Genomic DNA, 17,678 nt, shown 5'->3' with positions numbered 1-17,678 from the left:
GAGAAAAGTCGTTGTGTTTTACATAGAAAATGCTGATCTTTTAATATATATTCTCTGTCATAGTAGGAACCCAAAGGTCGTTCTGTGTCTTCAGATTTATGGAGAACATGAAATTAGGAGTTCTACCATGAAATACCTCAGGTGAAGGGTTTGCACTGATTTATACTTAAGATTCCAGGTCTTTTATCTAGCACCCTTGCAAGGATGTAGAAAGTTTTCAACTCATACTACTTTGAAACTTGAGGCACGTTTGACATAGTGTTAGACTGATGTACTGAGGGGCTGCCTGGTTTACTGTGTGGATTGGTTGGAGCTGAAGAAACGAGACACTGAGCATGCCAAGGTCTGTTCTTGTTCAGGTTAACACTTGGTCATGGCCCTCCAAGGTCTTAAGGAATGCGTTGCTTGCAATGACACAAGGAAGAGGTACTGAACTAGCTAGCTCACTTACATTACCAAGTTTAAAAGCTTCTTTGATGTTATAGCAGTCCAGCTACATTAAGTTCCATATGAGCTAAATGCTGTGCATCTGTTATCCAGCCTAGCTTGTTTAGGTTATGGCGCAATGCAACCGGTTTGTTTATGCCTGGACGTAAACATTTTCTTGAATCACGCATGAAACAGAACTACATTGCCAGGGAGAGCCATCTCCTGCGTCTTTCCACAACGCAGCTTGGTTGCACACTGGTCCATCCCATTGACGCTCAATTCCCTTGCCAAGGCAGAAGAGACCCCTGCTATACTTACAGCACCTCTCTTCATGCTGCCAGAGCCAACTGACAGCTGCTTGGGCTGGAGGAGACAAATGCTGTCGCGTCTGAGCCATATAGTCATGCACCTGCAAGAACACTTACATTGCCCAGTAGAAAGCAGAATTTGGCACACCGGTTACAATACAACTGTATATGCATGTAGAAACGTGTGTACAACATGCTTAGTAATTTTTATTTAAGGGAAAGCAACACTTGCTATTGAAGACATTTTCAGAAATAAAGTATAATGCATAAAAGATTCTGAATGGGGTAAAAAAATGGAAAGCCAACGATGGTATTTTGTTGGAAAGTTAGCGCATGAAGCTGACAAATTAACAGCACCTTTTAAGCCTGTGTGTCCTTGGCTAATACCCGCTATGTAGTTGTAAGGACAGCTAGAAGCAGTCAGCTAGGGCTGCCAGCGCGGTGTTTACCGAGGCTTTCCAGAGCTCTCCTCCTTCCCTTTGTGATGAACCTCCACATGGTTACAGTTGTCAGGCAATCAAGATTCATCTCTCTGCTAGAAAGGCAGGGTGCTGCAAGGTGTAGGAGGAGATTAAAATGCTATTCTTTACTCTCCTTAATCACTCTCCATATAATTTGTACATGTTATTAGTTTTGAATTATAAAGTTAAAGGTATGTATAATCTACAATACATTTTTCCTCAAAGAGACTGAACTGTGAAAACTGAAGGATATTTTCGGGTTATATGAGCACTTTAACTTTCATTGTTCGTTTGTCTGAGCCCAATTTACATATTCTGTGGTGCGTTGCCAGTTTACTTAGGATGAAAGGCTGCAGTTACAAACTTATGGTGTGTATTACTTCGCTCACTATAAGAAAGAAAAAAAAAAGGTACATAATGAAAGCATTATATCTGTTTCTGAACCATCTCTACAGTGTAAGTGAGAATTTCAGGACCCTGTTTATTTTAGGTGACATTTTATTATCTGATTTCTTAATTATATTTTAATAGTAATTACAACATTTTCCCAAGAAAATATAATTAGATTTTGATGTCAAGAAGCAGATTACAAGTAAATTAATTATGCTTTGATGCCACTATTAAAAACATGGAGCAAGACAAACTGGCTTCCAGTCAAAAAAGCAGTAGTTAGAATATGAACCATGCAGGCACACAGCACAGAAGAAAAATGTTTAACTAAAAAAAACTGGAAATACAGAATTAATTCTGATCTGTTAGCGATTCAATATGCATAAACAGCCAGCAAAGAGTCTTGTACAAGAAATCTTTACAGGAAAGTTATTTAAAAAAATCATACTAAAGAAAATAAACAAAATTAATGACAATTAAATGACAACTGAGTTAGTAAAATGTTCTATAAATGCAACAGCAGGATAAGGTCTTCTTGTAGTGATTGCAAAATATAACACTACAGAGTAATCCTGCAACAATCACATTGTAACGATGACCTTCCCCAATGAAAACAAATTGACAAAACCAACTTACTACCTGGGGTATCACTGAAGCCAAATCCATTTCAGTAAATTTCAGTACAACATTATGATCAGTTGTACATGTCTCTCTTGGTGAGGTTACTTGTTATCCCAAGATTAACGTTATTTCATTTCAGAAAGAAGCATGCTTTTCCAGTAAAAATAGCTGAAGAGGAGAACCAGTTCTTAAATTAATTTTCCTTTAATATGGCAAAGTTGATAGGGCACTGTAACACTTCTAAACAAAAGGCTAGCGGCTTTACTTCTGGAGGAGTTACGCTTACTCATATCCTTTCCTATAGTTGATTTTTGTGCCACACAGCCGTTTGCTTACATTGGAGCATCTTTGCCAGTCTTGGCCACAATGCCCAGGGGTGCTCCAAGAGCTGTTGGGTTTGGTGATGAAAGGGCTGACAGATGCGTGGGTGCATTTACACGCCAGAGATTCACTATTGCTTTTCCTCTTAGGAGTGTTTTTTAAATTCTGCTTGCACTAGTGTACTTTATTTGACTCAAGATAGGGAGAGGAGACTTCAAAGTAAATCTGGGAGTGAGAAAGATTTCTTCCTCATGGAAAATATATTCCTTTTGCCAAACTAAACCACAGTCTGGAATCTTTAATATTTGTTTCTTACCTTGAATGTATTTTATATAAGAAGTGCCTTGGATTAGTTGAAAGGTTTGGTTGGAGGAATAAATTTATGTTTCAAACTTTTGAAAACACTTTAAAATTATTTCACTTGTCCAAAAGAAAAAAAATAATAGCAAGAAGGTCATACCTTCTAAAATTGTCAAAACAATTTTTTCCAAGCAATTTTTAAATACAAGATAGTTAAAAGGAAAAAAAAAAAAAAAAGGAAAAGAAAAAAACCCACAACAAAACACCAAAAAACCTCAAATCCATCCACAAAACCCCACCCTCTTCCATCTAAAAGGCTCCAAAAATTTCTTACCAGATCCACTTCAGAGATTGGGGGATTAAAACAAATCACCATCTAACTTCATATTCCTGCCCAGTTTTTGGAAAACAGTTCTCACATTTACAATGGCATACAGTCCAAAACAGTTTTTGCCCATGATAAATGTGAGTAGATAAATAGATAAATTTGTCTCTTATCTTTGTTACAGACTATGTTAGATTTGCATCAAGTTTGGCCAGATACAAAAATTTTCTTCCTGTCTTGTATTACAAGTGCAACACCTATTTTCAGAATCAGTGGGACTTCTGACATGTAGCAGGATATGGTCCTGAAGAAATGCCAAATTATTAGAGTCACGTTAAGTGACGACAAATGGTGTGGTCCACTAGACTAGTTATTTCCATAGCTTCTAATGCAATGAACAGCAAATACAGTAGGTTCTGCGTGGCCAGCCTTCAGAAAGTTAGTACCATTTCTTGACTAATTAGCCAATTGCAATTGCCACATCATAATGAAATTTGGTGTAATTATTTAGATTTGGGTTACCAGTTTCCCACCTTACTTAAAAACAGTGTTATATAAGTACATGTTAAATTTGTCTACTTCATTGAATTAATACTGAAGTCTGACTTTGCTGCTGCAGGAGTGGGGTCAATGTTAACGTGGTTTGTGTTTTATCTGTTCGCCAGCAGTCGGACACTGCCATTCAATTCACTTGGATTGATCTTAGTTAAGAAAAGAGTGAGCAGTATGAGCTGTGTCTTTAGGCATCAGTTCATTTCTGCCATTTAGCAACATTCAGGGCTACATTTCTGAAAGGGCTCAGCCTTTGCTGTTCTTCAGGCACGTGGAGTTGTTCCTGTAGGTCAGCTGAGGACCTGAAGCAAAGGTCTTTTGAAAGTCTCGTGAGGAAATGGAGTTCCTCCTCACTCTCTCACACCAGTGGTTAACGTCCTCAGTTCTGAGTGCAGCTGAAAGATGGGAGGAAATCTTACCCTGCCAGCATGAGGGGCTCCTGCAACACACCAGGGCCTTCAGATGGTGGCTGCTGCAAGGATGTTGTGTTTCCTACTGCAAACACGTTTTTTTCCCATAGGTGCTTCTGTATGGGACAAAACAGCTTGTTTATAGCCAAGGTACTGAAGATGAAGTTTCTGGTAGCAAAATGGTATTTCTCCGGTAGTGGCAACTACCTTAGAAGTGCTGGCTTAGAAATTCTTGTACCCCGGAAACTCAGGGTCTCAGATTTAGAAGTCTGAGTCCCACAAGACTACGTTTGGTGAATGCTGGTGCCAAAGTACAAATGTGGGTGCTAAGGCAAGTCCTTTCATCAGCTGCCTATGCACAACAATCATATTCACCCAGGCTTTCACTGTATTGGAGGAAGTTACTATGAAAATGCTGTATTTTAATAAAAAATGACAAAGTTCTGATACCCAGAAAAACAAAGCACTGTGTGAAATTCAGCGTATGCAAAGATCTCAGCATGCCCACAGACAAGATTTAAGATGCAGTTCAGCAACTGAATTCAGCAGCAAACCACCTGGTGATTTAAGGGGCCCCCAATTACAGTAGTAACTTTCACTCTTTTCCCCTCACACATCCAACATGATGCTTAGAGATCAAGCTGTGCCGTTCTCCATCCAGGGGACATTTTCCTTTCACTGGCATGGGAACACAGTGACATCATGTATGTCATCTTCACTGAGGTCAGTATTGGTGCCTGTGATTGAAATAGGTGTGAAATATTCTGAATCAACACAAATTTGGAAGCCAGACTATTTCATTGTACCTTGTGGAGGATATAATTCAAACTGACAAACTTTCAGGATTTAGTTTGGTACAAAACCGCAGCCTTTGAGGAATGCATTGGCATTAAGATGAATGCTGTCTTAACCAATACTTAGCAGGAACTTGATATCTCTTTGGGGCACTTACTGTTACCTATTGTTCCCACAATACTGTCTAATACTTTAACACAGAGGCCAAGATTTCCAAGAGGAATTTAGTACTTGCCAGGACCCACGCTGAGACACTTCAGAGGTGCCTGCAGGGAAATTTTGCTTTGCTCTTTGTGAAAGTCATGACCTTCAACTGGAAACCTGCAAATCAAAATGCTCCAAATCGTCAGATGCTTTTCAAAACCTTGTCACAAAAAATCAATACAATGACTGAATAAAGGAAAGGAAAAAAATTATAAGGGATATTAGAGAGCAGGAAAAATTAAGAAGCTTTTCTGTTTGGCCGTTACAAATACTATTAATGAGTGCTGTGTTTTGCATTTCCGTTGCAAATTGCAGCACCTCAGAATGATTTATCACTGAAAACAATTGTCGCGCCTCACCTGTGAGCACAGTGAGGCAAAACTGGGGAAAGAATTAGTCTCCTGGCCCCCAGCCCAGTGCTTGGCCTGTGAAACCAAGTAGGTTGTCAGCTTTCTCTGTTTGTGAAGACCAAAAGTTGAACAACAGTTTCAGAATCACCTCCTCCTTCCCAGTCTGTCCGTATGTCTGTAATTAGAATTCTTCCCTGTCCCTAGGATGATTACAGTATTCACCAGAAGTAAAATGTTTACATATATAGTGTGTGTTAAACTCAACCAACCTCGGTTACTAATCCTCCCTTCCTGGTTCTTCCTCTTTCTCCTCCTCTACTCTGTTGTCTGCTGGAGTTTTTGGGTCTGAATTCCTTCTGAAACCACTTAGTATTGATCAGGTGAAATGATGCTACATACTAACTTCAATCTTTCCCAAATGCTGTTGAAACTGTTGCTTGCCTATACAACTACCTTCTCTGAAACAGATTAGTTTTTCAAATTAATTCCAATACTTACAGTTTTAGGACTTTCTGCTTTGTTGTATGAGTTATCTCACTCTGAAGGAAAGAAAAAAAAAGAGAATTAGAAGAGTATTTGTAAGTCTGTTAACGTCTACTCTGCTGAAGTGAAAAACGTAGAAGTAAAAAGTACATTTACAACCCATTTAGCATTTAATATATCAGTGCTTTTGTAAAAACACTGCCTCATTTTGTCAAGCACTCCTGTAACCTTGACACTCACAGGAAGATTATTCGTACAGACAAACTTCCTGATTAGACGGTTCATTAGCAGCAAGGTACAGAATACTAATTGCAAATTTTCATCTGCATTGACAAGGCCTGACCTAGCATTCATCTGACAGTGGAATTGCTTCCCTGGTGATATCAGCCACACACAATACAATAAAACCATGTTATTTTGCAAAAATTCATCAAAGATGAGGGTAAGTGAATCACACGCTATTGAGTTCTGCAGGTCCCAGGGGAATCTTGTTGTACCTTACAGAGTCACTTTGTTTTGCCTACTTAAGTGTATAATACTCAGGAGAGACTTCATATGAAAAACCAAACAGCTTAAACTCCTTGCCAGAAATGCAATAATTTGAACAGCATGCACCTTAACTAGTACCTGACCATGAACAAGTGCAAGGTGCTAGCAAACACTGCTTGAAATTCATGTATTTGAAAATACAGTTGGAAGTGGACGCTGGGTTATCACTCCCTCTATTTCTATCATGTCCAAAACCAGATATATCTGAGTGAATCCAATTGACACTTCTGTAATCTTTGGTTAAAGAAATGAGGGTAGAAATCCCTCATTAGTCAGCAGGAAAATGGCTACATGGAGAAGCAAAAAAGTAATCATAATTTCAAAAATTTAATTACATTTAAGGGAGTAACAGACTTGTCAACTCTTGCAAAATAACTACGTTTTCAGATAAAGCCCCTCAGTTTCATAAAAACATTTATAATTTGTAAATTGGCAGAACTGGAAGCTCATGCTCTGCTGGGTCATCTGGAAGAGAATGTTCTGCTTTGAAGTTCTACTCAGGCTGAGGAAGGAATAAAAATAGCCAAGCAAGAGTTCATTTTTTAAAAAAAAAGATTTGTACATCCTAAAATCAATGAAAAAGAAGCTCAAAAGAAGTAATACTTGTAGACTAATACAAGGCATTAAATATAGTCGTAAAATATTTATCTGTGGCAAAGCATGGGCCAAGGGAGTTTCCAATTGTCTCTTGTAGGCAGTTAGCTTTGCAAGTGTGGGAAATCAATGCACATAGTTGTTCTTGTCGCAAGTTGCCTAATTAAAATGCAAATAGATCTATAGCAGTTTTGTTAACGAGGTAAACAACTTCCTGTTACAATACAACTCTCTATCCACAAAACCTTTTAGTCAGCCCTTATTCACATTGGTTTGTCCATTGTCCGTTGGTTTGTCCATTCAAAGAGCAAAAAGCTAAAAAAAATACACAGTCTATGAGCTGCTTCATAAAGAGGGTACAAGTACCATAAACAGGAAGATGATCTAGTCAGGTCCATTGTTCTAGCAAACTCCATTGTCCTGAGTTTTCAATAAATATTTCAGAATGTATTTTGAGCGTCCAAACCATGATGTCAGACCACAGTGACTTCATGCTGTCACGCTCCATAGTTTTTTGTAAAATGAAATTCTCCCAACAGTGAGCAGTGGCACATATCTGGTGACGAAATCCAGCAAGAACTTAACAGAAGGTGTAAGCAAGGAGCACTGCTGAATGCCAGCAAGGAAAGCCAAAGGCCCTAGGAAAATACAAGCACTGGTTTATAAAGCAGAAGCTTTCTGCATTAGGTATACAAAACTGGGGACTGAGCCAATATAGGCTGACACTTGTGCAGAAAATATAATGCTATATTCAGAGAATCACAGGATCGTATGTGGGTCTCTAGTCAAAGCACCTGCTCAGAGCAAGTCTAGTTTGAGCGGGTTGCCCAGGACCTGGTCAGGCTGAGTTCTGCATATCCAAAACCTCTAGGTGATATTATCCTTAGCTCAGTCACTCTTCCACTGCCATGAAATCACCCACCTGCTCCTGACTAATTGTCAGTGGTTTAATTGCCAGTGAACAAAAAGGTTTTAATAAAAGCTTTAGGTTAGTCAGCCACGAGCATTTTGTAAACCCACCATCTTATACTTGCAAGGGAATTTGACACTTTATAGGAATTATTTAACTGCTCTAATTTCTGTTCATTTTGTAGTTCAGATTAAAACTACCATAAGATTTTACATACTGGAAAAGAAGTACCAGTTAAGGAAATCACCTATAAACGTATTTGACCTAGAAGGCACAGGATGCTGTCAATAAAAATTGCACTTTAAATTGGAGCAACATTGAACAATCAGAAAACAACAGGCCTAGCAGTGAGAAGCAGAAGATACACAGTACTGCTGTCATCTGAAAGTTGAAAACAGTGCTTATATTAGGCAACAGGAGATGTTAGATGATGGAGTTTTCTGGCCAGAGTTGCAGTAAAATATTTTAGAGGACTTGACACTGACGAGTATAGTCTGATATGATACCACACTGTAATTATTGCAAAGAAGCAATCAGAATGGAAAAGGGAAGCACTTAAGTGAAAGAAAATGGCAACACGAACCCTTTCTCCCTGAGAAAATGGCATAGCTTCTGAGATATATGACTGAAGAACCTCATCAAAGCTAAGCTGTGCTGAGAAATATGAAAATTACATTAGATGTTACGCTTCACTGAGTACAAATGATGTTCAGGAAGTGCCAGTGCTGCAGAAATCGAACCCTTTCCTGTAGGCAACTTCAAGGAATTGGGGCAGTGTTAAGTTAGTTTGTTCCCCATTAATTCTGGGATATGAATAGCTCATGAGGAAGAAGAAACATTTGAAATAGGTATTGGGAAATACAGAGAACAGTTTCAAACAGAGTGAAAAAGCAGCTCTTTTGGCTATCCTGAAAGCAATTACATTTTAGTAACTTTCCAAAAGCCTAGGATTTTTCAATATACTTGCTATATTGGCTTGTAATAACTACAGAGTTACTTGGCAGATCAATTTAAATATCAACACATGTTTACCTACAGTATATTCTCAGAGTGGTGGCATATCTTCATGTCTGAGGACTGGTAATTTTGTTGAGGGAACAGATTTTACACATGCTTGTGTAACTGTCAGAAAAACATTCCGATTTAATAGATGTAACTGCTTCCATGCAGTACTTACCATATATTCCTCAGAACTGAAAACTTCATCTTCTCTTATCAAGAATTTTGGCTCTTAATTTCTGAATAGTTGAAGGATTTCTTTTTTTAAATTGGCTGGTGTATTGAACCTGTAGGTCTTCAGACCAAATATGTTCTAACAATTGATGGAAGTATGCCGCCTTCCTTAAACTTCTAGATCAGTGCAGTGTGTTTCCCTAATAAAGGTGAAGTTAATTTAATCAGCAGTTATAATCACCATATGATGACATATCGAGATCCTGTTAATGGAGACTATTTCTACAAAAACAATTTTAAAATCGTTCAAAATTATAATGGGAAATCTTGTTTCTTTAAGTAAGTTACATAGTAACAAACTTCAGCAATAACGCATTTAAAGCAGAAAGTCAGCACTGACCAAAACTGCATAGTTTAGCCCAATGGAAGAATTCCCACATGGTAGAATAGTATTTTCATGTTTTTGTTGTAATGCTTCTATATTTTACTAGGTAGTTTTAAACAGAAACTGAATAGACAGATGGCAAGGAGAGGACAATATCCGAACAATTCTAAATGTACATATACTGAAAGTGAAACAGCTGAAAAATACAACTAGCCATTTAATTGTATTTAACTTTATAGTTATCTAAGGACTTTCCAGTAGGAACCCAGTTCCTTCTGACATTCCTAGCTCTTGACACTTGACCAGGAAATCCAGCCTGGGCTGTCATGGGAGAGACCAGAGCTCTCCGAAGCCCCTGCAGGACAGCAGGTGGAGCGGGGAGGCTTGAAGGGGCTGGAGGGTGGATGCCCTGAGAAGCAGAGGTGATAGAGCTGCTACTGCCAGGAGAAGCGAAAGAGTATCTGAAAAGATGTGCCACAGAGACCAGGCGGGTGAGTGCAGTTGCACATGAATGAGGTGGGAGAAGAGGAAGGGCCCTGCAGCAGAAGAAATGTTAAAAGTACTCAGTTCACTGAGCTGAAAGAGTGGATGTGAACGTACCTTCCCATTATAAACAACTTTTAAATTCATGTTGGCATCAACAGTCTGCTCCCCACTCACCTCAGGGCCTTAGGCATATGCTTGGCTGTAAGTCTGTGCTTGGTTCAGTTAAGCGTACAGTGAAGTTAAATGTATTACCAAAGGCTTCCTCAACTGCGGATTAAGATTCCACTGAACTGGGGAGGACAAAAGACAGCACCAGATTTATTGCACGTTACCTGTTTTACGGTAGTGTTAACGTAGCAACAGCTGAGTGGATTTTCAGGGCTGTTCCCGGGCTGGGAATGCCTGGGCTCTGCGTGGAGGCAGGGAGGGCAAGTGCGAAACGCTGAGGGCCAGGAAGGCTGGTAGGAGCAAAGGTGGTGGAAAGGGACAGATTCACTGCCAGACAGGCAGGCTGTCTCTTTCTTGGCCTCATGGCCTGAGTGATGCTGTGACAGTCATTGTTATGGCGCAGCTTAGCCATAGCAGACATAGACTTCATGCCTGGATTTGTGAGGTGCCAGAAGGCCAAAGCTTGTACTGGGATTGTGGTACCTGAACACAGCTGCTGGGGCAGGTTCTTCTTCCCTTCTGCCAGCCTAGACCAAGGCTTTAATATCTGTGGACAGCGTTGTAGTCAACAGTTGAGGCATTAGACACTGAGACAACTTTCGGCAGCTGGGGAGGCTCCTCTAGCTACGGGCAGGCTGACTGCACCTGCGGCAGCCACGGCCGTCTAAAGGCCAGCTCTGGCTAAAGAGAAACGCTGCCATACCCTGCCCCCATCCCCTTCTCTCATCCATCATACTGTGTCATCTCCTGAGTCTGTAAGTGACTGGTTCCTCTAGGAGCAGTTCAAAATTAAAGACAACCTGACGAAGGTCAGAGGACCTGTGCCACTTCCCAATTATGCTTTTTAGCAATGGCAAAAGCATTTAAATCCAGCATAAACAATAACAACAAAAACAAAAAAAGATTGTGGAAGAGAGCAGGCTAATATCTACTTACAAAAAAGATTGAGCACATCTTTTTACTTCATGTGCTAATGGGGTGAGAAACAGAAAGTGTTTGTTAGCTGACTTTATGCAAGAAACATAAAGTGTTTGTGCTGTGAATCAGGAGGAGTGTGATGTAACGGAGGTTCAGTAAAGGGTAATGAGTGATTTGGTTTGAAAGGTTAAGGGTGCTGTGCCTTATGTGCTGCGCAGTGCCAGGCAGGCAGAGCGCACCGCTCCCAGCACGGTTCTGCGCCAGAGCCAGGGGAAGACTCCAGTCCAGCTCGCAGACAAATCTGCACCAGGTTTGAAAAATCACTCGGACCTGCTGAAGTAAAACCTTAACAAGCACCACTGCCTTTTGAATCAAAGTCTGTATGTTTGCAGGGAACGGGCTGATGAGGGGCACAGGCAGAGATGGCTGGTAGGGGACTGGGTGCCTTCATTATTACCTTCATTTCAGAGATGAGAAAGCAGTGAGGATCAGCACCAGCCTTTGGACAACAGGCAACTCAGTGGAGAATGTCCTATCAAGATGAATATGGCTCATTCAAGAATTAACTCTCTACTCATCTTCTACCTCAGTTTTTTGCTGCTCATCCATTTAAAAAGTAAGCTTTGCGCTTTTTCTTATTGTTCTGACATGTCCCCTGGGTAGATGGCTAGACGTGCACCTCTAGCAGGAAGCTTGTGTTGTCAGAAGGCTTTACAAATTTGATGGAGATGCCAAAAAGATTTGGTCCATGAAACTAAGTTGTATGTACTCGTCGCATGATAGCTTTCCTGGTCTTCATGCTTCAACTTTTTATTTAAATGAGGAATTAAAGCATTTTTAATACCTTGCTTCCCATACTGAAAGTGCCATAATAAAATATTATGTTAAAACTGTTAAAGTCTGCATTTTGGTAGCATTCATTCAGTAAATTTAAACCTATGTGATTAAAATCTAGGCTACTTTATCCATTGCTAAAGCTGTTCATGTTATATATTTCAGTAGCACTCATTGCTTTATCATATAAGCTTTTGTAATTACAACCTCTAAAGAAATCAGTTATTAAACAACTGCGATATATTTGGTGTTCTAAATATCTCCATTATGAGGGAGTGTAAAAGTCCAACTATTTTTATAGAGACAATATTCTCAGCAAACTTCCACATAAACAGAAGTATGCAAAATATTGGAAGTCACAATGGGTTTCCTTGATAATTGTGTCAGATGGTTGAGAGTAAATACAAGCCAAGGAGGCTAAATGGCCTCAGCTGGTGAGGCTGATATGTGTGTATGAAAAGCAGTAGCTCTTGAACATGTTTAAAAGAAAGACAGGCAGGATGTGTGTCTGTCTGAGGAGGTTGTTTGATTTGTGTCTGTTGAATGTGAATCACAGTAAGACAAAGCTCTGAGCAGCTGCCATTAAACAAGAAGATTTGGCATTAGCATACAGTGTTGTGTAATCTGGGTCACCTTCTGTTGCTGCATCACTCAAATTGTTACTTGGACAGTTTACAGCCCAACATAAATTAAAGACTGAAAAGCAAACAGATGCAGTTGGATCAACCAGTACTGAAAAAAAACCCCATACTTCAAGAAGATATAGGAAAAAATACAGAATATCACAGAAACATTGTTTTATCCTAGTAGTTTTCTTCCCTGGGGATGTACTGATGTGAATCAGGGGAGCCAAAGTGTTTTTTCTAAATTAACTTACCACAGGACATAACCTGAAAAAAGAGAGGCTGAATCTTCCACTTTCAAAAAGCATTTTTTAAAGTCTGTATACTGTAGGATGAACGAGAAAGTCTCTGAGCAAGAGTCTGCTATCTAATTAAAAGAAAGTAACAGGAATGGGTTTAGTTAAGAAAAATTCATTTATATGTGAGGCAGGCAAATTAGAACAAAATTTAAAATCTTTGGGAAAGAGAATAAAAAGTGAAGTGCTTATAAAATTAAAAAGGACACATTAAAAACATGACAAAAAAAGCATTCCTAGAATGTAAACAAGGAAAAAAGCCCCCCAAGAATCAGTTAAAAAACAAGAAGGTAAGCAGAAGTTTGGCTTTGACCTTGAGTGAGCTTTGCTCACTGCAGGATACCAAAGGAAGGAAAAGTAGTTGTATGTCATTTTGTGCCTCTGCCTTAGCACAGTTGGCTGGGATGATGTTTCAGAGGTGGCCTGACTTTTCCCTGGGTTATAGTCATATGACTAGTCTCAAGGAAGAGGCTTTTCAGTCTTGGAGGACTCTCTTTTCAGGTAGATTTGTGGCTGTTGCAAATTGCTGTGATAGAAATTGATATACCAGGATGGAGCAGCTACAGCGGGAGCCATAATTACAGATTCAGACTCAGGACCGTATCTGTGTCTATCGATGCTGCATGTTTAATGATCTTGATAGATATTTTCTCTCAAGAAAGTTTGTACACCATTTGAAACTGCTAAAAATTTCTGTTAATAAAAACATAACTGTGAACAGATACCACAGAAATAGAAGCAGAAGACAGACGGAAATTACTTCCTTACTTAAAAATTAAAGCTGAGAAAGACCAAGATAGAAAACCTGAGAATGAAACAGAACAGAGACGACTGCTGATATTTATAAAATTTACATCAGACATTATAATTTTAAAATCGATTTACTGGACTTGTCGTCCCCCAAATAATTCTAATCTTAGGTCCTGATTGACACCTTCTTTATAATTATTTATTCTAAATAATTTGGGAAATAAATAGTATTTAGAAGCCAAGACTTTCTAAAAACATATCTGCATATAATTTTTTCAGCTTGTCCACTTTCCTGACGCGCAGAGAGGTTTGCATGCATTGAGAAGTGTCCCATACAGACAGTAGGTCTTTTAGTAACAGTTCCAATGAAATTAAAGCATTTTTCAGGAATGTTGCCACATGAACACAAAATATTTGAATATAGCATAAAATGAATAGCTGAACTAAAAACAAATACAAAGTTGTTCAACATTATTAAAATAATTGTGTGCCCTCTTATTTGTAAAATAGCGTGTCATGGGTACTTTGGAATATATTATGAGATACTATCCTTTAATTCCTGTACGACACTCAGTTGTTAGACTTTTAATAAAAGTCTTCTGCCTGCACATAAATCTTCCATAAAGCTGAAGACTAAGGTATTAAAGAATGTAGTCCTGTCCCTTGTGGTTCCTTTTGAATCTCCTGGATAATTAAAAGTGGTATTTTACCTTTATTGTCACCAGTAACAACACTTAACACCAAACTGTACAGAGTGATGGGCATTTCAACCTGTAAATCACAGCCTTCCTACAAACGATATATGATTATTATGTTTTATTTCAATTGTATAAAATGCTTTTGGAAAGACCATTTGTAATTAATCTAGTCTACTGGAGCCCCAGCTGATATGTGATGCTGGCAGGTGCAGCACCTGTACAAATATGAGTATGTGCACTCAGAATTACATGTACTTGATAAATAAAAGAACAGGTATAAGTTTCATCCCGCAAAGTTACATTTCCAAAAAGATTGTGGGCTTAGCCCTGTCTTGGAACAGAAAAAGGAGCCTGTTGGAGAGCCCTTGATGACTTCTGCTTTGTACACTGGCCTGCCTTGGGGCAAAGGCATCAGTCAGGTTACTCTGATGTTGCTGTCTGTCCCTGGGGGGAAGGGGTGCTGCTGGGGCAGGTGTGGCTGTCTGCTGGCAGGCCCTCTTCATCCTCATATACATTCTGTCTTTGACATCACCACAACTACGCTACAGCACAGCAAGCCTGTGGAAAGGTGTGGGCAAATGGTTAGAATCTAGCCCCAAATTCCTGTGTTACACGTCTCCTGGGGCTCTGCAAAACACATATTCCCCAGGCTGTTCCCTTCCCATACTGGCTTACCGATGGAGCTATGAATCAATTAAAAGAAAACTGTGCCTCCTTTTCTTAATTATCTTGTGCCTCTTTCTCTGTTGGAACTGTCTGGTTTGTTTACACTGGTAGATTTTAGTCTAGTGGGGCAAAATTAAATCAGATAAAATACACTAATTATCTTTCCATTGCCGGCCATTACTTTCTATACCAAAGAGTTTCTCCAACCCATAGGTGATCAAGTATTATATATGGTAGTGTATATATCTTTTTTTATAATTTCTAGGTTGCGCACTCTATTTTTTTTTTTTTTTTTTTTTTTTACAATCCCCAAAACACAAAGATATCAGACTACACAGAACCAGTTATTTTTGCCTAGGGAGTCTCTGTGAACAGGGGAAGTTTGAGGATTTCTCTAAAATTGCAATCAAGCGAGTATGTGAAGTAGCACCTCCACTCCCTCAATGAGAAGATAGTGGTACAGAGCTGCAAATTCATTTATGTCTTGTGCCCATGGTTCTGAGTATTGTATGCAAGCCCTCGATACAGGTTGGTTTTATGTAGCGTATTGTGAACATAATTTGTTGCCACAAAATATACCAAATGAACTAATGTAAGATTAATCTGGGGGGGCATCTAGAGACAGTCAGCTCTGTATGGGGAGGGACCATGGATCATTACCTACAGCAGCTGACAGGAGGCATGTTCCAAATCCAGGACAACGTTGGTAACTAATTGCTGCCATATTACTGTCTAACAGAAATTGTTATCAGTATATCAGTATATAACTCCAGGCAGAGAGTTAAGAAGAGCAGCACTGGAAATTATGATAAATACAGGTTTATTTAGGCATTGATCTTGGAACTGATTCTGTCTAGGGTCACGTACAAGTTCAGAATATTTTATCTTAATCCAACAACTCTTTTTTTATTTTTTTAACAAGCTTTACAATGGATTATCTATCACTAATGCAAAATTATCTTTTCCTTTTGTCAAAAAATCATTAAAAATAAATCTTAATTTCAAAACTATTTTCCTCCATTTTAATGACTTCATGATCCTTCAGCAGAGCTGAATAAAAGTACTATTTACTTCATAATAGTTCGCCCAAATGTTCATAAATTAAGAATAAAAATTAATCTAGGATTGCTGTTAATGTGATCAAAATATCTGAGCTTTACTTGCGTCCTTTTTCTGCCCCTCTGAGATGTCAGCACTATGCAATTTTTCCCCATGGACAAGAACATTTAATTTCCTGCAACTATTCCCATTACTCACACAACTTCTAATTACTGCTTAATTACTGTGTTAGGAATAAAGGTCTACTTACAAAGAGATCTGTGGTTTTGCTCATAGTTAGTGCTCATCCCTCACGGACTCTCAGATGAGGCAAGTAGCTTTCCAGCAAAGCATTGTTAGGATGTGCATCTGCTGAGTTCAGAGCAGATTTGGTACCTCAGCAGAGCCTCATTAGCCTGTCAGAGCGGCGGTCAGCAACGGCTGAGCACCGGCACCAGGAACCCTGCAGCTTTCCCTCCATCCTAGCTGTCTCACAGTGCATCTATATTATATCAAAAATGAAATACCTTTTAGATGTTTGCCTTCGTCTTAAGTGAGTTTAAAGCAACAGCTTCTTGACCCAATTATAAAGGTGTTGGGTTTGGGTTTTTTTCCTTTTCATTTATATATTTTATTATGGATATAATTTCCATCTCTGGAATCAAACAAAATCCTAGGAACAGAAAGTAGTAATACAATAATTTTTAAACAAGAAGGTAACTTCTGCAAGGTGGATCCATTTGCATAAAAGTGACATTAAGAGCATCCCAACACCACCTGTATTTGAGCCTTTCAATGCAAGTTCTTACAAGGCATCCTTAAGGTGCTACACCTACCATTGCAATAGCTGAGCAAGACTGCCCAGTCAGAGGACCTCTCTGCTGCGTACTTCGTAAAATGGGAACCGTTGACACCAGGTACCTCTGGAGGTTAAACACTTCCCCATGTCCTCTGTTAGTCATCCAGAAATTACAATGCAAGAAAATTTAGCCCTCAAATGACACTGATTTTGGCAATATAGGATAAAACACAATGATGTATTCACAGTCGAGAAACAGAAAGGGAATTCTGTAGCAAGGATCAATCTCTATAAGCGGGTGTTGTTTGTGACTAATGACCTATTATGAAAGAGTCTGATGGGAAAGAAAGGAGGTTGAACAGGAGGGTGTTTTATCACTCATGCTCAGCCAGCAGCAGAGACCTCACAGGCATCTTGAAACACTGATATATTGTGCAGCGTCGGTGGTAACGTACTGGAGAAACCGATGCTGGAATGTTAAAGCGTGTCATACAAGCAGAGGACATAAACCTGATGTTTTAGTATATACATAAACCTTTCAAAGGTATCTCCACCCAAAGTTTATATCTCTATCTATGCACAGGCTTTTTTCCCCTGCGTTGCTTTTGATGAACCCGGGACACTGCGAGAGCCCTATCCCTGTGCAGCGGTCTGCACCTTTTCCTCTCTGCAGGAGGAAACTCAGGAAAAAAATAACACTGTTTAAAGAATGCTCAAATCTTGATGGCCAAACTGAGTACTTCCCTATTGAAAAGTTATATGGAAAGGCAAATATTTTGCTGTTATGTGTTGACAGGAAAATAACACATAAGATGCAGGGGAGTAATCAATCTGCTATTCAG

General features: G+C 39.2%; 1 protein-coding gene across 2 annotated transcripts in view; it reads left to right on the top strand.

The window, feature by feature from the left end:
- The first annotated feature begins 11,434 nt into the window (after positions 1-11,434).
- The window catches only part of CRB1 (crumbs cell polarity complex component 1), a 112,269-nt gene continuing 106,025 nt past the window's right edge, over positions 11,435-17,678 (top strand). For both annotated transcript variants that reach the window (XM_027793355.2, XM_027793354.2), the window contains exon 1: positions 11,435-11,748. In XM_027793355.2, the coding sequence (XP_027649156.1) occupies positions 11,673-11,748 (76 nt within the window). In that variant the 5' untranslated portion in view covers positions 11,435-11,672. The remainder of the gene's footprint in view (positions 11,749-17,678) is intronic.

This window comes from Falco peregrinus, chromosome 10, assembly GCF_023634155.1.
Source record: "Falco peregrinus isolate bFalPer1 chromosome 10, bFalPer1.pri, whole genome shotgun sequence".
NCBI classification, from domain to species: Eukaryota; Metazoa; Chordata; class Aves; order Falconiformes; family Falconidae; genus Falco; species Falco peregrinus.
Note: the sequence above shows the minus strand (reverse complement) of the source record. Positions and strands in the feature narration are given on the sequence as shown.